At 44.1% G+C, this 24148-nt stretch overlaps 1 protein-coding gene across 1 annotated transcript in view; it reads left to right on the plus strand.

The window, feature by feature from the left end:
• PITPNC1 (phosphatidylinositol transfer protein cytoplasmic 1) overlaps positions 1-23801 on the plus strand; it is a 68828-nt gene extending 45027 nt beyond the window's left edge. Inside the window, exons 5-10 of the mRNA XM_050319007.1 lie at positions 1383-1454; positions 10061-10156; positions 17937-18092; positions 18633-18696; positions 20768-20886; positions 23346-23801. Of these exons, the coding sequence (XP_050174964.1) occupies positions 1383-1454; positions 10061-10156; positions 17937-18092; positions 18633-18696; positions 20768-20886; positions 23346-23351 (513 nt within the window). The 3' untranslated portion in view covers positions 23352-23801. The remainder of the gene's footprint in view (positions 1-1382; positions 1455-10060; positions 10157-17936; positions 18093-18632; positions 18697-20767; positions 20887-23345) is intronic.
• Positions 23802-24148: the final 347 nt, after the last annotated feature.

Below are 24148 nucleotides of genomic sequence, written 5' to 3' on the forward strand. Positions count from 1 at the left end.
CAGTGTCATGACCCGACTCATGGCTGGTGACCCCCAGGCAGTGACTGAAGACAGCAGGGATTTTTTAATAGCCAGGGGAAAGGGAAATCTGGCATTTGGCTTTATTCATAATTTCATCTGCAACTGCAGCCATGGCTCAAATCAATAGCACAAAGCGGGGTTTGCCTTTCAGGGCACCTCGTTTTGGGAAAACTCTCTGCCTCGTTTTTTAGGGATGTGCTGGCTGGGTGCTGGCTGTGCTGTGCTCGGGAGAAGCTTGAGCAGTGACTTGGTGGGTGACAGCCACGAAAGAAGGGACACATATTCCCCAGTCTGCAGGGAGCTGGCTCCTCATTTCAGCTGTGCTGCACTGCACCTGCCCTCCCAAACCAGCCCTCCCCAAGTCCTCAGAGCTCTCCCGGTGTCACCAAGCCCAAACTGGGGCCAACAGCCAGGTGGGCACTGAGGCACCGTGTCCTCCTGGTGTACCCTGTGTGTGTAGCACCTCAGAGAGGCACTGCTGATGCATCACACGAGGAACTGGCACTTCATGCAAGCAGAGACTTGGTGACTAATGGTAAAGATGCTGAACTGGATTCCTTCAGGGTTGCTTGGACAGCTGCTCTGTCTGCCTGCCTGGAAAAGTTGCTTTGAAAGAAAAACTGCGAAATGCTAAATAAGAGAGACTTGAAGTATTTTTTCTTTACTCAAATTATGTTGCCCAGTATTATAAATTCTGGTCTTCGCAAGGCAGATAAGCTAAGCAGTCCTCAGAAAAATAAATTTATTCCCATGGAAATACGGAAATATTATATTTAATAGGAAAAAATTTGTGTGTTCTTAAATTTTTTTTGCATTATTGAGTATTTACTTGGGTTTAGTGTAAAGGAATTTCCTCAGCAGCTCATAATCCATCTTAGTTTCATTAATAGGAAATTACACTAAAATTCATAAAAGCCCTCACACATAAAAGCACTGCTGTCTGTTTGGTCAGGACCTGCAGGTAGTGAAGTGCCCTTGGCTTATTTTATATGGACTGATCCATGATGAGGAATATCAAGCTGCTCTCAAGATCTTAGTGAATTAAATTTATAACGAGGCATTCAGCACATTCAAACTCCTTGGCATAGTGAGCATGGAAACAACTGTGTCCAGTTATTCCAGAGTGCCTTTACTAATTTATTTATACCTTCATCATAGTACTCAGCTTTTAGATAGAATCTCTACATCCCTCCAGAATGATAAAAACCTTTGCTTTTATATTCTGTGAACTTTTAAGTTTTTTTCTTGAAGTAATCTGGGAAAAAATAAGAAAGCTGATCCCGAAGGGGCTGTACTGAATATGTCAGCTGGTGAAACAAGGTGTATTTTTTCATGTTAAACATGTTTTTCTTCTCTTGCAGTGTTCCTTTTTGCCTAAATTCTCCATTCATATAGAGACAAAGTACGAGGACAACAAAGGAAGCAACGACAGTGTAAGTACAGTGGCTCGTGCAAAATCAGATTTACTCCTTTTAGTTATCCATGGGGTGTACCTGGGGGTTGTAGTCTGGGGAAAAGGCCCCTCAGTTTGTGCCTTTGCCCCTCCCTGGGTGTTCTGGCCCTGAGCAGCTTCTAAATTTGCAGAGGAGTTGCCTCTAAAGCAGCAGGAGATGAAAGCTCCGTGTACACACCTGCCCTTCTGCCTCTCCCCTTCTACTCCTTACTTGTCTAAACACAATTTACACGTGTGAGTTTAGTCCTGGTGAACGTTTGTGCAGAGTAAAGAAAAGATTACTCTCTTTTTTTTTTTTTTTGGTGTAATTGTGTTCCACTTTATCTGTTTCACAGAATTCTCTGTGGGGAAAGGGGGTTGAATTCCAAGGAGGTGTCAGGAAGAGCAAACAGGAAACCAAACAATGGTCAGAGATCTCAGTAAACAGCTTCAGGGGAACAGTGGGTGGGGACCGAGGTGATGCTTTTTGCAGTCATTTACCCAGAGTTAGAGATGAGAAGGACAATTAACTATTTAAAATCCTCTCTAGGGAAGGCTGGGAGTGGGTATCCAGCAGCTGCTGAGCTCAGTGGAGCAAAGCAGAGTCCTACACCTTGCCAAAAAAGAGTAACTTCCAATAAAGCCCAACGTTTAAAGATTCAGCCCTTGGATCCACACACAGATACATTCCTCTGTGTTCCATTTTGGTTTGATTTAAACAGCCACTGGCTGCACACTTGGGAGAAGAAGTTTCTTGTAGGCATGAAATACAAATTGCAATGTCCAGAAAAGTGATCTGTGATGCAGAGACCCCAGTGAAGGGGTGTTTGAACTCCTTCTTGAGAAGGAAGAAGGCAGGAAAGCAGGTTTTAAGGGTTCTGAGACGCAGCCTTCCAGTGTCCTGGAGGTGTCCCTCCTGCAGCCTTGGGGAGGGGAGGGTGTTCTGTTCTGCAGGTGGGAGGTCCCTCTCCCTCTTCCTGGCAGCTGCTCATGGCAGAGTAATTCCAGGCACAAGAACGAGGTATCATTTGGAATGATGCTTTTGGCACACAGACACTTTCCCACTGGGATCATGACTGGGATCATCTATTTACCCAGCAGATACCCACAGCCCTCAGCCACTGCTGCTCTCAGCCAGATCAGTGAGTGAGTTAGAAGTGTATTCCATTAGCAGCTATGTGAGCATTATGTAATTTATGCACTATTTAATGTTCACTTCTGCTTTTTGGCAGCACTTTCATTGAGAGCAAGCCCACACCTTTGGCTTTGGGAGGGTGCAGACTTGTCTTCTGGTACATCCTAATGTCAGCAGTGAGCAAACACGTTCTGTGCTCCTGCCTGACAGAGGGAAAACTGAAGCTATTCAATCACTGAGTTCCTCAGGGTGTCAGCTTGTGGTTAAAATCCTGTGAATCAAGCCCTGAACAGTCCCCAGCCAGGGAATTTTAAGTTGAAAGGGGCACAGGGGTGGGATACTCGGGTGGTGTAAATCAAAGAGTCTCTACTCTGCTCAAATCCAGCTCTCCCAATCTCATTTTTCCCAGAGAGCCAGGGGGGGAATATCATATTACCTTTATATTGCAGCACCTGAGTCACAGCCTAGGCAAGTGTTTACCTAGATGAAGAGATTTCATTGACCCTTCCTTGAACTGAGGAGGAGAAAGAGAAACTGAATTAGAGTTGCACTGCAGCCCTGATTTCCCTGATCTTGTAATTCTGTGAGCTGTGCTGTTTGCTGTGTGAACACAAGAAACCAGTGGAATATCTGCATTTTTGTGCTGCTGAGCCAGTGCCCTTTGATCTGGTGACACAGACGTGGCTGGTTCAGCCCTGAAATGCTGGAAGGTTCATAAACAGGGAGAGACTTCTGTTAATCCAAACCTTGGAACTGGGACTAAGAGTCCATCTTGTTTCCATTACTCACTGAGCAGGCTTAAACTTCACTTAAGAACACACAAAGTGCTTTTGTCCTTCGTGTCAGGCAAGTTTGGATTAAATTTCACTCTGTTTGTCTGGCTAGAAAACAACTGGGAACAGCATCCATTCCTATAGCTCTCCACAGATACACTGTATATTCCTTCATTGCAACTATCAGCCTTGGCTGATGAAGAAATAATTAATCCAGAAAAATAATTCTGTAAATTTTGCAGTTGTAGTGCAAAATAGACCAAATGAATATTAATGTTATGGTAATGAGGGTAATAATGCATGTCTGGTTTTAACTCAGCTATTTCTCCATATATTTTTGGAGATCATGCAGGTTTTTTGGAATCTTTGATCTCCTCTTCATTTCCATGCTGTCTGGTAAAGTAGATATTGATTGTGAAAAGCAATAGTTAGATATAAGGACACTAAAACTAATTCCAGTGATGAATGGAAGCAAGCAATATAAATGCCTCGGGTTCCTGATGTCATTTAGCAGGTTGCTGTGTTATTGGAATTATTTTATTTAACATGTTGCATTGTCTGGTATAATTCTACCAAATTACTGCAGTATGTCTTGATGCAAAAGTCCTCCTGATTTTCCTTCCTAATTGTCCTGACAGAAGATACCAGGGAACAATAATGATCACTGCTCCAGAACTTCATTTTTCTATGTCTTTGACTTTGTTATCATCTTAACCTATTTGAAATGTGTTAAAGCACCGTTTTCTCAATCTGTTCGAGTCTGCACTTGATTTGCACAAACATAAACACTGACAGAAAGAACAGTGGACGATAATAAAGCCCTTTATTTAGGTAAAACCTCGTGTAGTGGTGCAGAACCACAAATCCATCCAGCTGTGATGTCAGTGCCCGGTGCAGCTGATTTTGCTTTATCACACGAGATGTTCCATGGCAACTCTCCCCTTGGAAAAACAGAGCCAGTGCTGGATGAACACGTTAGCACATCAAATATTGTCCCTGCTCCCTTGCAGTTTATAGCTCTGGTAACTGTTAGAAACCGGGCCCAGGACTCAGGCCAGGCAGTGTTGCCTCTTTTTTCCTTTTAAACAGCCAAGTTCTTGATTTAAGGAGAAATTTTGTTTTTATCGGACTTGCGTTTGAAATTCTGAAACGGAATTTCTGAAAACTGGAATGTTTTGTGTGGTGTGAACGCCAGGGGAGGTGGGATCTGGAGGGCACATGAAAATACCGCTCCCCTTTGCACCCCCAGCTCGTGACGTCAGTCAGGGTCGCAGAGGGAGCTGCAGGTGCTGCAGCAGAGCCTCAGGGAGCACAGAGCAGGCTGAAAGTGCAGAGTAATCACACACCTTCCTTCCCCTAAGGATAACCAGCACTTTGGGAACTGGGATGTAGAGACACAGGGTCTGTATTTTGAATATTAAAACCATAAGGCACGGCCTGGAGAATCCTTAAGGCTGCCTGAGGGATGAAATGGTCACAAGTCCAGGCAGGAGGGGTGGGAGTTGCTGCTTGTTTGGGTGTTGTGGGAGCTTGTTGGTTCCTAGGAACAGACCTCATAATCTGTGCTTTCATTGGGGCAGGTGTTTTCTTTATACAATCTGTAAAATGGTCAGTGATTGTGTCACACAGGGCTAATTTTAGTCTTAATTGGTGTCTTGCTCTCACTTTCCCCCATCTCACGTTCTCACTATTTCCATGTGCGCTACGGACACACATTTTGGGTTTTTTTTACCTTTAGTGAGGAGTGCCCCAACTGTGGCTGACAATGAGCTGTGTGGATTGCACAGGAGCCACCATATGGCTGCAGGGGATGCTGTGATCACTGCTCAGTGATCTCACACACGGCAGCTCCCTGTTTGCCTTGGATGCCACGCTCTGAGCCCTGGGAAAGGGGCTGAAAAGCAGTTTGTAGCTGAAGGTAGAGAAAGGCAGAGTGAGGACAGACACAAATCACTGCGTCACAGAGACACTCCATTTTCCTGTTTGTTGCAGAGGGGTGATTGTGTTTGACTGATGGCTGTTGGTTTGGTTTGGTTTGTTTTTTAGTCACGGAATTAATTGCTGCTGATATTTGGGCAGCGAGTCTTTGCCATCTGACAGTGTCTGGGGAAAGCAAAAAAAGTACAGCTTGTGAAATAATCCAAAGGTTGTCAATAATGGAAATTCACTGTATGTCAAACTTCCAGTGCCTTGCTCTTTGTAGCATAATATTTTTCTCTGGAAAACTCAGTGGCTGGGTCTTGATTATTAAACTGAAGTAAAATACATTTTAGGTATGGCAGCTCACAAGAAAAATCCATTTCTAGTTTGGCTTGGTTTAGGGTGGGTTTTTTTCCATATTTTTATCTCCTGTCTTAGTGCCATGGAAGTAGGTTGTAACAAACTTGAATATAGCACATGGAAATTAAATGTAAATTCACTATTTAAGGCAACTTCCATGAAACACTGATTTAAGCTGAAAAGGATTCAACTGTGCCCTGGTTTAGCCTCACTGCACAGCAGGATCTCATTCTGGAAACTGTCAAGAAGGATTGCTGGGCATCACTCAAAACCAGGCAGAGTCAAAGCCAGGGACACTCTGAGGGTGGTTTTATTTGCACCTGGACTTTTCCTGTATTATGGTATTAAATATCCATTTTCTCCTGTGTAATTCACAATGAAAAATCGAGATTTTGTAAAGCTTTCCCCCTCTTAATAATTCTCAAAAAATAGAAGCCCCCAAGGGGAGAGGTCAGCCTGGAACTCCTGCTGTGTGAGGAGCTGTCTCTGTGCTGAACTGCAGATCGTGTGTCCCAAGCACATATGGCCACTGCAGAGCAAATGGCAGGGCCCACACTGGCAGGGACTGGGAACAAGTGCTGTGGTTGTGCCTCTGCATTTTGATTTTTCTAAATGAACTGCTGAAAGTGTCTTAGGAAATCTGGCACTTGAGCTAGATGTGACTTTTTAAAACAAAAAAAACCTAATCCCAGTAAATATTATAGACAGTCTATCACGGTCGTGGGAGCACAGCTACTTTGACATAATTACATAAAAATCCATTTCTCTGTCCAGAAAGTGCAAACCTAAATGAGATGCTGTGTAAAAGGTGGAATAAGAGGGGAGTCGTGACATGGAGATCTAAAGGAGCAGGGAGCAAGGCTGCAGATAAATATGTGAGTGCCTCTCCCTCTCTGCAGCAGGCAGGGATATTCCCTTGCTGTTCAGGGAGCCACATTTTCTGCTCTCACAGAGAGGTTCAGCCTTTTCCCACATAGAAGAATTGCTCCCAATTTTGTGTGTCCACATAAATTGTTGCAGCCAGTGAACAGGTTGGAAATTGGTCAATTCCTGGAATCTTTGCCCAAGTAAATCCCTAAAGCAAATTAAGGGACTGGGGAGGTAAAAGAGGTTGGGGCATGACTTGCTGAAAAGTTACACACTGAATAAACTCCGTGGATAAAGTTCTGAGTGGGAGTTCTTTTGGTTTAGACCAAATTTTCCTGGGGAAAAAGGAGAGCTGCAGTGCCCCAGGTGGCACAGCCTGCTCAAGGTGCTGTAGCAAACACTGCCAGGGTTCTGGCCATGGCACTCTGAGGAGATCAGGATTTCAAGGTGGAGAGTGCATTTTGTGCCTTTTATTTTAAATGGAAAAAAAGGATTATTCTTGCAGCCCTTGCTGCAATGACACCCCTAACATGAATTAGCTGCCTCATTACAGGCTCCTGACCACAAACTCTTGTGTTTGGGCTGGTAAAAAAACAAAACATTTTGTGTGGAATGACAGAGCTGAACACCTTTTCCAGCTGGTAATCCTTGGATGGCTCCTTTGCTCTTGAGGGCACAAAAACCAACATCACAAGAGAGGATCATGTATTATAAAACAAAGCCAAGCCAGAGGCACAGCTGTGACCCTCCTGCTAGTGCAGATGAGCCAGGAGTTTGCCAGTGTGGGTGGAATCGATGGATTCAGCAGGGTCTGGGTTTATCCTGGTTATATCCAGCCCAGGTTAGCGGTGGGGATTGGCCGTGAAAGTTAAATTTTGGATTAATTACATCTGAATGGAGTCAAAGCCAGTAACTTAGCCTGAAAAGGGAGGAAAAAGAGGAAAAACGAGAGAGAAGCTTGTGGGAAAGATGATGTTAAATTTGCTGTTGACTTCCCATCACCTCCTAACATGAGTTTTTATTCTGGCTGTGGCCACCAGGGAAAGGGAGTCACTAGCCAAGGGTGTGCCAGGGCATGTCATTGCAGTGAGGGAAATGTAAATACCTCAGGACTTCCATTTGTGCAGTGCCCTGTGAGAGGTGTCTTTCCTGAGCTACTGGGATCATCTGCCAGAGGGAATTTTTGTGCGCTTTGGTTGGTTGGTTTTGTTGTGTTTTGTTTTTTTTATTTTCACCAGGAGAAAATAAAATGCTGGCAATCATAAAGACCCAGTTGAAACCTTTCTCCCACTTGTTGCCACTCTGTGACGTGCTGAGGTTCCATCCCCTCAGGAAGAGGAAGTGTACAAATGTTTGTTGTAAAAAAGCTGTCCCATTCCACCCCCCCCAAATGAAACCAAAGCCCAAAAAGGACACTTCAGCCTGGAAGTTGCTCTTTGTTTCCCATTTGATTGGGTATTTCAATCTCCATTAATAACTTGGCTTCTAAATGGAAAGCCTGTCCAGTTCTTTCCAATACAATATTTAATATCCTGCCTTTCTACATCATCCTCTTCAGGATACAGATTGTTCTCACCCTTCAGTTTGTGCACATTTGCAAAGGCAGTCGCACAGATTGGGAGCCTTCTGCTTCTTTTTGTGGCCTTTAATCTTTTCCCTCAAAACTTTTAAATTTCTCCAGTCTCTTTGATCACAACCACAATAAACCCGTCCTCCCTACAGGGTTTCAGGCAATCCCACGTTCTGTGGCTGTGAGAGGCAATAAGAGAATTAAGAGCTGAGAAAGAAATCGGTCTTGTTCTCTAATGACTTCTTATTTTCCACTGCTGATAGAATGAGAAGATTAAATCTCAAACTGCAAATCTTGTGAGGACAATCTGAGAAGGGGGAAAGCATAAATGATTAGACAACAAGTTCTGCTGGCAAAGGGAAGGGAAAACGTCATTCAGCAAAGTTCTGGCATAGAGGGAATGGTCAGAGACAGCCTGGGCAGCAAATGAGGCATCGTTGGAACGGCTGAAAAATTCCTCCTGGTTTTGACAGATTGGCAAAGGCATCTGTCATCCCCACTTCCATCCCAGCACTTTAAAGAGAGAAAAAGACTTTAGAGCTATATTCTAAATGAGGTGAAATATGTGGAGCAAGCCTGGGACAGAGCAGGGCACATTTCTTTGGATAAGATATTGGGTAATAATCCCCATTTAGGGCCTTGCAAATGTGCAGAGATTTGCATGTGCTTAAATTTCTGAGGCTTGTACCTAAAGCATGGACAGATTCAGAGCCTCAGCTGACCTGGTAATGTCCATTTAAGAGCAATCTCCATTATTTTGTGGAGATTATGGTGAAAAGGATCTTGTTCCAGAAATAGTCCAACTTACTGCGAGCTGCTCTGTATTTCTGCATTTGTTTAGGAAACAAGCAAGGGAAGAAGCTTAGAAAAAGCGACCTATATTACATATATAAAACCCAGCAGTGATTTACATCAGTGTGCCCAATTCAGAGCACTCCAGGGGAAGGACCTCCCAGCTCCAGTTTGTTCAAATAATCAGCACCGATTTTGGAAAACAGGGGTTGGAGAAGGAGGACAAGCACACAAATAAAACCAGGCTGTAGTTTCTCTTTTTCAGTTCTTCTGCAGTGTCAGATGTGTGAACATGTTACATCCAGCTCAATGAACATTCAGTGCTGCCTGTTCCATTCACTACCAGGACAAGTTAAAATTTTAGAGTCAGCCTTCAGCTTTTCCTGGATTTGAATGACGATTTCCTGAGCAATGTTCTTCTTATCAGCTGGTTCTTCCTGTGTTCACTGGAGTCCATTGCTCACTTCAAATGCTTTAAATGGGCAGCTGCATTGCTTTCAGAAATAATAAAGCAGCATTCTTGTTACTAAAGAGTTGCTGGCATTTTGTATTTTTAACTGTTCCTCCAGGATGAAATTAAATGAAATTAAATCAGCAGAGCGTTCACTGCATTTATTTAAAGAGGGGGGGAAAAAAAAAGGAAAACAAAAATATTTATGCTTCCTGGAAATGTCAGCTATAGAACATTGTGCCCCGAAGGAAAAAGCACATCATGAGCTTGTTACTGATCCTGACAGTGGATGCACAGCTTCCCTGAATTTCATGGCACTGATTCATGGCAGCCTTTAGCTCAGCACTATTTCCACCTCTCAGAATTATGAGAGAAACCTTCTGCAGACACAGTGCAAGTCACATGGGTCACCGAGGTGCCTAAATAATTAAATTATGGACAGAGGCACAGAAGGAGACTGTGCTGCAGCTGCAAATGACCTGGATTTTCAAAATATCCCCAACGTTTGCCTTGCACAGAACAAGAGACTTGGGGTTCCAAAGCAGGTCCTGAAGGATGGAAATGAAGACGAGCTCTGTGTGCACAGATGGAAAGGGGCAGCTTGCAGCTTCCACTGAGGCAGTTCAGCCAAAAATACATTCTGTGGCAGGTCATTGAAACTGCTTGTAACCACCACTGCAGGTGGATTCTTGGGAGGGTGTTGTTCTGTAACAGCCTTGCATTTCTGTAACTCTTGCAGATTTTTGACAAGGAAGCGAAGGACCTGGAGCGCGAGGTTTGCTTCATCGACATCGCCAGCGACGAAATTCCCGAGCGCTACTACAAGGAATCGGAGGTAAGAGCAGCCTGGTTGTGAAGTGGTGAGGAAGGGAAGGGAAGAGGCTGCAGAAAAGCCTGGATAGGAATCAGAACTGTTTCTATTTTGGTCTGAAATCTTGCTGGTCAGTGGTATTCCAAAAGCCAGAGGGGAAGCAGCAGCAGCCTCTCCGTCTGGATTGCCTGACACGTTCCTTTGCAGATGATTCCTTTTGAAATGCTTCCCTACCATTATCAGGAAACATCCTGTGCCAGACCTTTGATATTCGGCTGAATTAATCCAAAATAGAAAAAGGCCTTTTCTCTGAATGGTGAAGCTCAGAGAGGAGTTTGCAGGTCTGAGCAGTTTGAAACTTCCCTGTCGGCCTTATTTGCATCCCACCCCAAGTGTGAGTGGCACAAAGTGCCCAAGCCCAGCAAAGGGCAGATATTCTGCAGTGACAGCAGTGCACAGTGATGACACGGGACCAAGAGGGACTGAAGCACACTGCAGACTGCAGCACATCTGCCAAAAAACATCAATGGCAGCCGGCGCAGCCACTCTCCGAAAATTCCCTTGGAAGTTGCTCCCATGTATATTTGATGGAGCCTGTCTCTGAAGAGCCTGCTTCTTCTGGGTCAATGCAATTCACTGTTTGAAATCAGCAGCCACCATGCAGAGGAAGATGAGGTCTCTCAGTGTTTTAATCTCAGGGTTGAAAAACGATGGCTCACAACAAGCAGCTCGAGAAGGAACGATGGGATCTGTGCTCGCATTTAATTTTGGAGATATGATTTGTCTCCGGAGCCAAGTCTATATTCATAGCTGGCAGTGAGTGTGGCAGCTGTTTGACTGTATAAAACGAGACTACAGGATCATTTTTAGGATAAAAAGTGAAGGCTTGCCAATAAATGTATTTCCATCCTATAGGAGACACGACTTTCAGACTAAAAAAGGCGAGTACATGTTATCTTCCATTTATAGATCCTCTTCCAAATGTTATGTACAGGTCATAAACCAAAATTGGGTCTCCAGGAGAATGAAATGTAATTTTATTGGTTTCCTTAGATAATGAAACCCATCTGTTTAGTACCAAAAATTATATAACACCTCATCAAACAGCTTATGGGTCCCATCGTCTTATCAGAACTCCAAGGATTCTCGCTCCGTTTAGGAATGAGCTGCCGTGGAATGGGGCAGCATTTGATTGTGCTTTAAAGAAATGTGAGATTTTTTCCATCTCAGCCAGTGCAATTCCAAAGTTTATAAACACAAAGGTGACATCTAATTTTGGAACTTTCCTGCCTGTTGTTGATAAGCCATCTATCAGGCATAATTTCCATCAGATTAACCTCATGATATAGAAAACCAGCCTCAGGTTGAGGGAGGAAAGAATTTCAGAGTCTTTGTGTTGTTATTTCCAAGACTAATCCAGAGACCCGATTCCAAGCAAAATGGAATTTTGTATGGGTTGAAACAACAAAAATAGCCCAGCATCTGTTGTTTTTTTCTGTGCTGATGGATGATTTGTCTGTTGACTACCAAATTCTGTTTCAGAATTCATGCAGAACAGCGAGAACACCTTTAGCATTTAACTGTGCACATGCTGTAATTGAGAGTGAATTAATAATGCTCGAAAATAGTGTCTCTTCCAAAGTTTACAAACTATGGGGTTTTTTGTGCTACCCTATGATGAACATGAAGCCAAATCCCCATTTGTGATGAGGCCTCTTACATAATTTAGGCACTGTAAAAAGGTTTTTAATGTTTGTAAATGTAATTTCCGGCTGTTTTCAATCAGAACAGCATGAAAAAGTAATTCCATGCAAATGAGAAAGGGTTTGTGTTTCCCAAAGAGCAGCTTCAGAGATAACTAAGCCCAGTTAGGGTAAGCTTTTGAAATGTATTTTAGTTGCACTAATAACAACAATTTGGCTGCTTTTAGGTCGTGTAATCTGAACTGATACTAAGTTTAAAGATTAAAGGCCAAGTGCAATCCTCAGGATTTACCAATTAGATCCAACAGGATAAATGTCCTGACTCCCACCCAGAAAGACCAATGAGAACGATTTTAACTTCAGGCATCTCAGTAATCCCTCCATTTCAGGGGCTCTTTCACAGGCTTAAAATAAAGCAAGTTCTGTATCAGGGTCAGCGTGTTTGGCAGCTTCTGGAAATGAGCTTTAAATTGCTTTACATCCTGACGAAAGCTCAGCCCTCTTCAATTAAAAATATACTTCAGTTTTTAACAGCAAATGTCATTCTTTAACTGTATTACTGCATATTAGAGAGTGGCTTAAATAATTTAAACCCTTCCCACACCACTTGCACTGCTTGCTCTGGCTTGGGGCTTATGAGCCTGATTGTAAAGGGACAGTCACCACCTTCCATTTTCATTTACATGATAATGATTCACACCCCAAAAGACAAAATGTATAAACCACCCTCATAAGTGTAATATTGCATTTGAATGGCACAGCTCATTCTGACTGGTGCTGGTACTGATGAGGGAGGAAAAGTGTTCCATGAAAATGCTGAAGGGAAATGATTGAATTCAACTTTGTGCATATTTGCTTTTCTCTCCTTCTAAATATTAACTGAAATTGAAAAGTGAAGACTGTAGTTAGCTGGAGGCTTAAGGAGAGCTGTGGTTTCACTGAGGAACACTTTAAGGGAACCCCTGCCAATGATGCTGAGGGATCTCTTGAACAGAATCATCCAAGTGATTGGAATTCCCTCAAGGATTGAAGGGCTTATCTGGCAGCGTGAGTGCAGGAGGACCGAAATCACCGAGTCAACAGTGAATCAGAAGGCAGTTTTGTGAGCTGTTACAAACACTTACAGAGTCCAATTCTGTCCTCTGTGGAGGTGGACTCATTCCTGCCCTTGCAGAAGGCTGTAGAAGGCAGCAATTCACGGGTCCCAGAGCAGGTGACTTCATTTTAACGTCGTGCCCATCTACAAACTCCACCGCGAAGGAGCCACGTCCTAAATACAAGAGGTGTTTTCTACAAGCATGGAGCTAAAAATCCTTACACTTTTAAAGAGTTTAAACTGGAGGTTCCAAATGGAGTAAGCTGGAACGTGGATCCAAGCTGGCAGGAGGAGCCACGTGTGCTCCCAAATCTGAATGTGCTTGCTGCACTGAGTACAGAGTTTTGTGGTTCTGCACAGAGCGTGTCCCAGCCTGCAGGTGAGAGTAGTTGTACATTTTATAAAGTCATTTCCTCGTGACTTTACCAGCCATGAATATGTATCACCAGCCATCCTGTACTCCCCATACAGGCAGACACATTCATCTGAATTACAGCAAGAAGGAAGCCGAGCTGAGGAGCGAGAGCCTCCAGTGAATCATTCCCACAATGAAACATTTACCGGAGCTGGGAGCTACTGAGCAAAATGTTCTGTGCAAACATATTCCAGTTCTCAGAATTAACAATGTTTCATTTCCTGTTTATAACAAAGCAACGGAGAGCTGGACAAATGGAATAAACTTTTCAGGCTACCTCCAAACACGCAGATTTCGTGCAGCTGCTGCGGTTTCCTTCTGCCATTGCTGCCTTTTCTCCTCTGGCACAGCAGCACCGTCCAGCTTAGCACAGTCCAGGTGCTCTCAGAGTGACCCAACCTCTGTCACATCACAGAGTGACAGTAGCTGAAATAATCCAGCTGCCTCAGCCCCCCAGTGAGCGTGGGCACCGTGTCAGCACAGGAGTTCACTGCAGGATGTTGCAAAAACACGAACGTTTCCTTTTTCCTTACTCACTTCAGTTGGGAGTTTATATAAACCTGGCTGGCTTATCATATTTTATCACTGTCCCAATATTTACAGTTCTCAAGTATTTAGCTGGCTCTTCCAGAAAATACGTTTTAATGGAAATTTTTAAAAGAGCCCTTAAAAAAATGACTCTCCATAAATGTCTACAGTAACATCTTTACATCAACAAATCTTTCCTGAGCCCTGGCTGTAAAAGCTGAAATCCAAAACCTGGCAACTCCAGCTGATGCTGAAATGCCAGATCACAGGTATTAAACCCATGAAAGGTTGGGTCTGAAATTCAAGATCAAACAGAACGGTCTTCAGCTCAAAGGGGGAAAAATTGACCACACTTCAAAAGCACCACGATATTGCAAGGGGAGTCTGAAAAAATTAATCCAGGCATTAAAAGGAAGGAAGGAAGGAGCTGTTTCAGGGACATCTGGGCGCTCCCAGTGAGAAAACAGGATGCATGGCACGGGCACGGCACGGTTGGCAGCGCGTTCAGCTGCGGGACCTTTGGCCAGGCTGAAATGGCCACACAAGCAGCGAGGGACTGGCGAGGCAGGTGGGGGACAGGGCTCCCAAGGTGTCCCCCAGAGGCTCCCAAGGTGACCCCAGAGGCTCCCAAGGTGACCCCAGAGGCTCCCAAGGTGTGGCCAAAGGGCTGCATCTCCAAATCCTGTGTGAGAGCGGGGCAGAGCCAGGGGCAGACGTGGCCCTGCGGATTGGGAGGTTTTCTGTGAACAACAAGTGGGGTTCATTATTTAACTCAAATAGGGTTCATTATTTAACTTGAAGTGCAAAGTAACATTTAACAGAACGAATTCTGAAGAGTTGTTGCAACAAGCCAGTGTTGGTGTTTGCTTCCTGGAAAGGGGGGGGTGACAGTTCCATGTGTGATGCCCGTGACGTCCACAGGCCATGAGGAAAGTTAAGCCAATAAATGCTAAATAATAGACTCTACAACAATAACCAGGAGCCAGGACTTGTGGTCTAAGTAATAAACCCTGGGACAGTGCTAGGTTTGAAACCATACCCAGCACACTGGAGCTTTTATTTCCTTGTAATTTTACGTTTTATTCTCAACTAAGCCCAGCTCGTGGGTTCTGATGTTTCTGCTCTGTTGGCAGAAGTGCTATTTTTAATTCACTCTGCACCTGGCAATAATGTATTGCAAATACAGAGGAGGTTTTGCTCCTCCAGCAAAAGGATTTGCCAGATGGGCTTTCCTAATAAATTGTGTCTGATAAAAGGACGAGAAGGTTATTTAAACAAAAAAGATTTTAGCTATGCCATTACATTTGAAACAGATTGAGGATTTTGCCAGTAGATAAATTAAGGGGAAAATAGTGGATAGAACTCAGTATTCTTTGGATGATACCTTCTCCAGGAAGGTGGGCATGGGTGGCTAAAAGCAAAAATAAGGCACACACAAAATTAATTATCTAAAGAACAACACAGAACTGGGGCCAGAGCAAAGCTCAGCTTGCCCAATTTCTAGTCATGGACAGAAATATTTCAAATATTGTGCCACGAGTCCTGCCTAGAGAAGCATTTGCTGGGTACCAATGTAATTTCTGCTTGGTTTAGATAGAAAATTATCAGCCCTGCCTTATTGCTTCATTTTTTTTGGTTTAGAAGGACTTTATAGGCCTAACTGCAGAAAGGATTCCAGGCTGTGAGTCCCAGTCTGGCAATTTGAATGAGTTAGGCATTCATGTTTCAGTTTCTCACTGATTGCAGGGGGCTTTGGAGCAGCACTGAAGAGCAGAAGATGAGCAGTCCTGGTCCCACCAAGGTCCCTCTGGCATGGCAGGTTCTCCATGGCTGTGACCAATAGTGTAAATACATGCAAAATATAGAGAAAAATATAGAGATTCTTCTCCTAAATACTTCCTGCTATGAACAGGAAGTGTTTTAGCAAGGCACAGATTCTGTCTCAGCAATTGCTTCAGCAATTGCTGAGACAGAATCTGTGCCTTGCTAAAACAGTCCAAGATGTTTTTTAACACCTAATTTTTTAGCATCTGGGTAGATAAACCCAGTGCTGTTGCTTTTAGTGATGATAACAACCATAACAGCTCACCTCTCTCAACCATTTGTGCCCTTCAAACTGATGGGCCAGAGACTGAGCTCTCCAGTTCCCTTTGCCCCTCGTGCCAGGTTAAACTCACCAAACCGAGGCAACCCCGAGGTACCAAAGCTGTGCCTGAGCAGTGGGGCAGGGCAGTCCCTCAGGAGTTCTTTTTTTTGCATTTGCAAGGTCTCAATCCTTGATCCTGACTCAAATTGATTCCATTAAATCCCTTTGGACCGCGCTGAAGTTATTCCATTACAGCTCCGGTTGCCTCGGAAGGGATGTAAAGTGCAACACTCAGAGTTATTAAAGAGTGTGTCTGAAATGCTGAATCAAGGCACTGTGTGTGTGCAAGGAACAGCAGACCCTGCCTTATAGGAAACTATTTTCCCTTTCAGAAATACTTATTTTACACTTGGAGTATTTTGCAGGGATGTTTGAAATCGTATTTTCTTGTAATTATTTCCTCATTCAAGGAACCACCTACTAGAATGTTAAATCTTTCTGACTATGATGTCTTACTTCTTCCCTTTTTATTTTTTTTATTTTTTTATTAATATTATTTAATTGATTGCTTCAGGCAGGGATCAATCAGAAAACAGCTCTTTCACCCAGAAAACATCCCCCTGAGGAGCTGTGTGGGGTGAGAGGCTGGGCAGCAGCGTGTGACCACGAGCTGGGGGGTGTCGCTCTGATAGATGATGACACTGAATTGTTCTTCTGGTGATTTAACATTGAAACCTTATTGTGCTGTGAGCCTGAAGGCTCCACTCAGCAAAGCCTGTGTCAGCAGTTAAAGCAGTGACTTTCACAGAGGGGAAAGACTGCTCACCTCGTTAGGGGGGTTGTGGAGGAGCTTTAATGGCAGAGCTTCAGTTTGGGGATAGAAGCAGAAGCCGAGTCAGGAGATGAACATCAGGGAGCAGGAATGCTGAATGATACGTAAGCTCTCACGGAATGAAAGAAAATTAAGGTCAATTTTTTGTTAGTTTTTCTCCTGATTGTCTTCAGCATAGCACATAATTAAAGCACAGATTTAAATACATGTTCAACTGCTTTTCTAGCAAAGGATCTTTCCAGACCTCAGCTCTGGGGAAGGAACCCAGCTGAGCACTGGTGGTTATTCTTGAGGAGAGATTTTAGAAGCTCCACTATGAATTTTCTGAAATGACATTATTTTCAACTTCTGAAAAGCAATGCTCAACTGTAAATTATTTCTATTTACAAGATATAATTAGCAGGATTGGGCATAAAGGGAATTGGAATGATACCAATATGGAAAATCAAACTTTGATAGATAAAACTGCTTCTTGTACAGACTTTAAGGATGAACTAATGTCTTTAATGGTTTTATGAAATTATGTTGTCATTTCAACACCAATTTCTTTGATTTTCTGGTTTGTGAAAGAGAGGCAGGGTTGGAATTAGTGTTTGCCCATGAACCAGTTATAACCAGAGAGGGCTAAACTGGAGGACTTCCTGCTGAGGTGCCCACGGGGCTGTCCAAGTTCCCTTCAAACTGAGCGTGGCATTGTCAGGGTCACATCAGTGCTGAGGTGTCAAAGGCCCAGTTGGCCACCATTTCAGGAAGACACGAGTGGGTGGAAAATACAAGTCATTCACACCGAGGGAGAGTGGAAAAACAGGCTCTGAAGAAGCCACTTTTTATTTCCAAAGGCCAGAAATAACCCTTGGAGAGCACTGCACTGCAATGACTTGCAGTAACAGATGCTCCTGTGGCAGAAAGCGTCCCAGCTGATGTGACTGTCAGTGCATCTCCAGGAATACCCTGCCATGGATTCCCTGCCAGGGTTGGATTGTAGGATATCTTAGTGCTTGTTTAACTCAGTTCCCTGTTCATTTTTCAAGAGGTTTGTTAGCATGGTTTAATATTTTATGTCCTATCAAAACATTTACTTTAGCAGGCTGGCAAACACAGCTTCTCCACCTGCATTTCCCTGGGTGTTTTCTTTGTTTTGCAGGATCCCAAATATTTCAAGTCACAGAAGACTGGGAGAGGCCAGTTGAAAGAAGGCTGGAGAGAGACCCACCAGCCAATTATGTGCTCCTACAAACTTGTGACTGTGAAATTTGAAGTCTGGGGACTTCAGACCAGAGTAGAGCAGTTTGTGCACAAGGTCAGTGAAACAGGAGCCCTTTCTTCCCCTTCCCATGAGCAGAACTGGAGCACACACAGGAATGTGGCTCTGGCTTTGGAGAGGCCTGGGAGCTCAGCTGAGTCTACTTCAGACCTCTCTCAGAATTCCTTACCAACAGGTAGTGGGAAAGTTTTCCAGTCTACTGAACAATTAATTAATGAATGGCATAACAGCCAAATGATAAGATTTTTCAGAGTATTGAACTTCCACGTGTTTTAAAAAAAACTAAGAAAGAAAAAGTACTGATGCAGAATGTCCAACTGCCCAAAGATTAATGGATTATATACACATTCCCAATGGATTCCATGCTAGCCAAGGCCAGCCAGTGTTGGCAGCAGATCCATTTCCAGTGGGAGACTGGACTTGGAGCCCTCCCGAGCCAGCACGTCTGACCCTCCAGGGCATGGCTTTTTAGACACAAAACTGCCACAGTGATTTTCACTGCCAGTGGTGTTGAAAGACAATGGTGTCACTTTTCTGAGGTGTTTTGTTGCTATTTAACCCTTTCCCTGTTCGCAGGTGGTCAGAGACATCCTGCTGATCGGGCACCGGCAGGCGTTCGCCTGGGTGGATGAGTGGTACGGTGAGTGAGCCCCAAACCCGGCCCCTCTCTGAGGGCTCCTGCAGAGCTGCAGATGATTAACAGCAGATTTCCAGTTGATTTCCTGGACCATCGTGTCCAGAGGGGTTGTGGACTCCCATCCCTGGACATGTTCCAGGCTGGACAGGGCTTGGAGCATCTATCCAGTGAGTGGTACTGGGTGCAAAGTGTCAGCTGCCCTTCAGCAGAGTTCCTGGGGTGATGACAGATGGATAGCCCTGAAGTTAAACCGGGCAGTTTAGCACAAAAACATTTCACCACAAATTTTCCCCTCCTATCTCTGAAATCACCCTGACAAAAGGACTGAACTATTGTGGTACACAATTCCCTTGTGGGAGTTTTGTTAACTAATGCAGTGAACTTTTAGAGTTTTAATGATCAGGCAAAGTACAGCACCTAAAAAATGTGGCCTTGCTAAAACAGATGCGAGAAACAGACTCGGTGTAGAGCATGAAAAATTTTATTTTTAAAATCTTTTAGCATCTTTAAAAATTAAAAGTTTGAGAAAGACCTGGAGATGATGGGAGTAAAGTGAATGAAATAATCAGTGTGGTAAATAATGTGTTCTGTTGTGGATATCAGTGACTGATTGCTGTGACTGACACCGTAAGTATGAATGTCTTGCCATTAAATTTACTAAACCATATTTAGCTTTATTATGAAGAAACCCCATTTTCTCAGTGTTGTTCACTAATAAAGAGCATGTTCTCTGCTTGGCAAAGTGCACCCCAGCATGTTGCTGACACGGCTTCTGAGCTTGTTTTTCTTTCCAAATAACAGTAAAAGACTGAAAAAGTAGGAATTAGTTGTATTCCACCTTTCCTTTCGATCAAAATTTCAGACTGCATTTCTTTTTCCTGGTGAATTGTGACTCTCTGCTGCCAATAGAATGGCTGAGGTTGTGTCTTTCCCTAAAAGCTGCCTCACAAAATGCAGCAGGAGCCTCCTGGCACGGAACAAGGAGTGATGTGATGCAAGAATTTGCAAGTGCTGGTGGCACATCATAAACTTGGGAGAAATGGGAGCCCCCAGAGCAGCTCACACCGTGCAGGACCAAAGGGGCACCCATTTGCAAGTCGACTGTGCCAATAAAAGGCTCTTGAAGTGCCAGGAGTAAAAAAGTTGCTGGCTGTTTTTATGAGGCTCTGAAGTTACCAAAGCCCTGTAAAGACCAGACCAAAATCCTCACACCATTCCTGTTCTGACTCCTGATCCCAAGTGGATTTCCTGAAAGCCTGGGAATACTCAGGAGAGCAAGGTCACAAGTCAATTATTGGATTCTTTCTGTTTTTACTGGAGTTGTGGTTGATGACAAATCCTGTTAAATCTGTAATTATTGCCTGGTGTTACGAGACAGACTGAGCTGCTTGGACACCCCAGCCAGGCCTGGGCAGTGGGAAAGGATCCTGCTGGGGGGATCAGCCTGGTTTGTAGGATATTTCTAATTCTGCTAATTCACTAAATTGCTTGAGGCTCCAAAACTCTTATTGTAGCCACTATTAATTCACTTCCCCCTGTAAGTGAGTGTTGGTTGCTGCAATCTAAGCTGGGGGAGGGTGGGTCTAACACCGATTTGCTGGTGATGAGATGTGCAATGCGAAGATAACGTGAAATCTTTTTGCAAGGGCTGGCAAGGTGAGTAAAATATTTGTAGTATTTATAAGATTTTCTCTCCTTTATTCCAAGGGATCTTCTAAAACCTCCTTAGAAGATCCTGGCCTTTGCACTTCAGTGCTTCCTGCCTTCCTTACCTTACACAGACACTCCTAAACAATTTCCACTCCTTCCTGTTCTCTGGCTCCCTTTGACTCAACCTCCTTGCACCTCCCTTGGCTGACACAACTACCTTTATGAGGCAATTTTCATAAAGCTAGTTGCTCCTTGCTTTTTTTAAAAAAAATCCTTTGTTGGCTTCTGCTGAAAGACTTTGTGTTCCTAGAACCTTCTCCTTAAAAAAATAAAATGATAAAAGAAATAGCAATAATAATATTAAAAAAAATTAAGTTTGCACTGAATCAGTGGAAAATGCCAAACAATTTTGAACTTTTTACAGATATGACTATGGATGATGTTCGAGAATACGAGAAAAATATGCATGAAAAAACCAACATTAAAGTTTGCAACCAGCATTCATCTGCTGTGGATGAAATAGAGAGCCATGGCAAAGCAAGAGTAGGTCCACTTTTAAAACATCCTCAGCTAATCCACCTGCAGAGACCAGAGGAGAGCAACCAGCTGGTTCTTGCTGATCAGCCAGTGGAATTTTGGGGAGGTTTTGCTTCAGCAGGAACAGAATCTTTCTCCAGGAAGTGCAATCCTGCCTTTGGTTTGCACTTTCAACCTGGCACTGATGGAAGGAAGGGTGGGGTTGGGCTCCCTGTCTTCCAGGAAAACAACGATGCTCAAATTTCAGTTGGGTGCATAAAGAGGAAGTTAAAGAGGAGTTTTCCTCCTGTTCTTTAAATAGTTAAAAAGTGCAGGAGTTCACAGTCAAAAAGCCAGGAATGGGGGGAGTGGAAAATTGCTGTGGGACTGCTGAAATTCTTTGCTTCACCAGGAAAAAAAGAATCCAATGAATTATTCACTCTTCTCTAAGTAATTTTAATGTTGTCATTGACTGACCACCAACAAGGTGGGAAGTGTTTTCAGAAGTATTTAACAGCAGTTTGTGGGGAAGGGCAGGGTTCTGTGCAGGTTCTTTGACTGAAATTCTGAACATTTCATAAAGTGTTTTATTTCCTAACTTGAGCACCACATGTAGAGGTCTAAAATTAGAGATAGTTACTCTCTGCAGATAGAAGAGTCTTTGCTTTTGAAATGTCATTATTCCTTTATTTCTACTCCCTGCTCTGTGGAACTCAGTGATGGTTTTAGGGGTGTAACGAGATGGGGCAAGGCCTGAAGGGCTCCAAGTCTTAGTGTTGACTCAGTGCCAGTTGTCAGCAGCCTGAGAAGGTGTTGTCTGAGTAGTCACCAGGAAGGTAATTCTTGTCTTTGTAATGCAGCAGCTTCATTGTCATCAAGGTTACCCTCCTTAGTTGAGAATTAGTTCGGGTTTTGGCTCCACACTTCAGGATTTGGCTCTGAGTGAAGTCTGTTGTCCGTGGTTCCCGTGTGGAATAATTGTCATTGAGGTCACAGCAGAAGTTGTCAATAATGGAATTTAAAAAAAAGAATCTGAGCCTTTTCAGCTCAGGGTAAGGGCTGTTTTACTGGACTGTGGGTCAGAGCAGAGGGGAGTTAAAGCAACTATGAGCCAAGAAAGCAGAAGTCAACTGAAGGGGCATCAGGTTGTTCATGTCTGCACTGGAAGTGAAGAGTCTTGGGGGCTCCACTCAGCGAGATTGCACTGAAATGGCCGGTGCACTGAGAGACCTGCCTGTCCCCTCTCGTTCTTCCAAGGCAGCTTTTGGGTGCCCTTGTCCAGAATTCCTCCATGGGAATCCTGCAGCAGCTCCCTGAGGTGTGGGGGGGCTTTGGGACCCCCGGAGTGCAGGAACACTCACACTCTGCTGCAGGGGGTGAATGAAGTGCAGAGCAGCAAAAGAGGCTCAGATCTCTCTCCAGCACGAGTGGGTACAGCCCCTCTGGGAACACCTGTTTATGGCCACAATTCCCAGGTCTGAGAGCAGCTTCCACCTCCCTCCTAAGAACTGTGGGCTGGAGAGGTCCCTGGAATGTCGGTGCAGGGAAGGGGGAAGGCAGCTGGCAACGTGCACGCTTTTGTTTATTTAATATCGTCTCGGGATACAACAAAAAGCTGCTCTTACATAACGTTTGCAGCCAGGGTGACACGAGCCTGCAGCTGGGTGCTGATGGAAAGTGTGGATGCCCTGGAAGTGCAGGGCTTTGTGGTACATTTGGTCACCACCACTGCCAATCCAGTGCCTCAGACACCCAAAGGGGCAAGAATTCTAAATTGATGAAAAGCCTCGTGGGTTGATTTCTGGTTATTTTTTTGAGCTTTCAGGGCTCAGTCTATAAATGGTTTAACGAAACACTTCGAATTCACGGATTTACCGTGACATTCAATGCAAACCCTCAGTCGGCTGGGTGGGCGTCTTGCAGGCACTGCGGGCGTGGAGCAGCAGGTTCCAAAGAGCCTTCCTGATTTTCCGCTCAGCTTCCCGGTTTGTAGCAGATGCCAATCCTTTGGGATCGCATTGGGAAAGTTTTGCAGAGCTGGGCTCAGGCAGAGCCCGGGATCGCTCTGCCCTCTTGTGGGGTTCGGCAGCACCGGGACAGCTCTGGCACCTGCAGGACGAGAATTCAGTTTTATTTTGCTTGAAGTTCTGAAAAATTCTACCTGCTGACTGTTTACCCGCTGTGCAGCAGCTGGATTTTCCCAGCGATTCCAGAGGCAGCAATCTTTATTCAGCTCAGACCCAGGTAGAAGAACCATTAGGATGTGACTAATTTACTTAAAACTTTGTTTCCTTTGCATTGTGCTCTTTGTGCTCCAGTCAGTGCATTACAATGGGGGGGCATTCACGTGGAGAATCACTTAATGAGATGCATGATAAGCCATCGTTCCCCGATTTAGAATTCGGATGGAAGTAGTTGAACTGAGCTGGTGAAATTATTTGAAATGATTCTAACGTGCCTTTGTGTTTCGTTCCCCCTCGCTGAAGACATGACAATGGATGAAGTCCGAGAGTTCGAACGAGCCACTCAGGAAGCCACCAACAAGAAGATCGGGGTTTTCCCACCGGCAATATCTATCTCTAACATTTCCATGCCTTCCTCGACCCGCAGTGCTCCATCTAGTGCTCCGTCAACTCCTCTCTCCACAGATGCTCCTGACTTCCTGACAGTTCCCAAAGACCGGCCTCGGAAAAAATCTGCTCCAGAAACTCTCACTCTTCCAGATCCAGCCAAGAAAACCTTTTAAATGAACCCTGCATGTTTCCTCCTGATAAGCCATGTCTGCCACAGCAAGAGTGACATAACTCAGTTGCTACAAAGGTCGTGGTGGTTTGTTGGTTGTTTCTTTTTGGTTTGTTTTGGTTTGTTTTTTTCTTGCTTAAAATAATCTTCCCGGTGTGGAAAGGTGACTTCTTTCCTCAGACTCGATCCTTAAAACCTTCTGAGAAGTGCATGCAAGAGAATGTAGTTTCTGTATTCCTAAAGTAGTGTTTCAAGCCATATGGTGCATCTTTACTGACATCCATGGAAAAGTCTGAGGGGATGCTCGAAATGAAAATCAATCTTTCTGTAGCAGAGTTCTGCCTGCAAACCCTCATCTAGGTCACAGCATTTATAATTAGGAGTAGGTATTTAGTAAAGCTGCCAAGGACTTCTGAGGCAAATGAGTGCCAACTCGAATGCAGGGTTAACAGGAAAAAAAACACCTCCCATTCTCTTCTTTTGTAGCTGATTTTAAAATCCTTCCTACTCTCAGGCTTCTCCTGTGTGTTTATAAACCTTTGACCTG

The sequence above is a fragment of the Myiozetetes cayanensis genome, unplaced genomic scaffold (genome assembly GCF_022539395.1).
Source record: "Myiozetetes cayanensis isolate MyiCay16 unplaced genomic scaffold, myiCay2020 scf22, whole genome shotgun sequence".
Taxonomy (NCBI): Eukaryota; Metazoa; Chordata; class Aves; order Passeriformes; family Tyrannidae; genus Myiozetetes; species Myiozetetes cayanensis.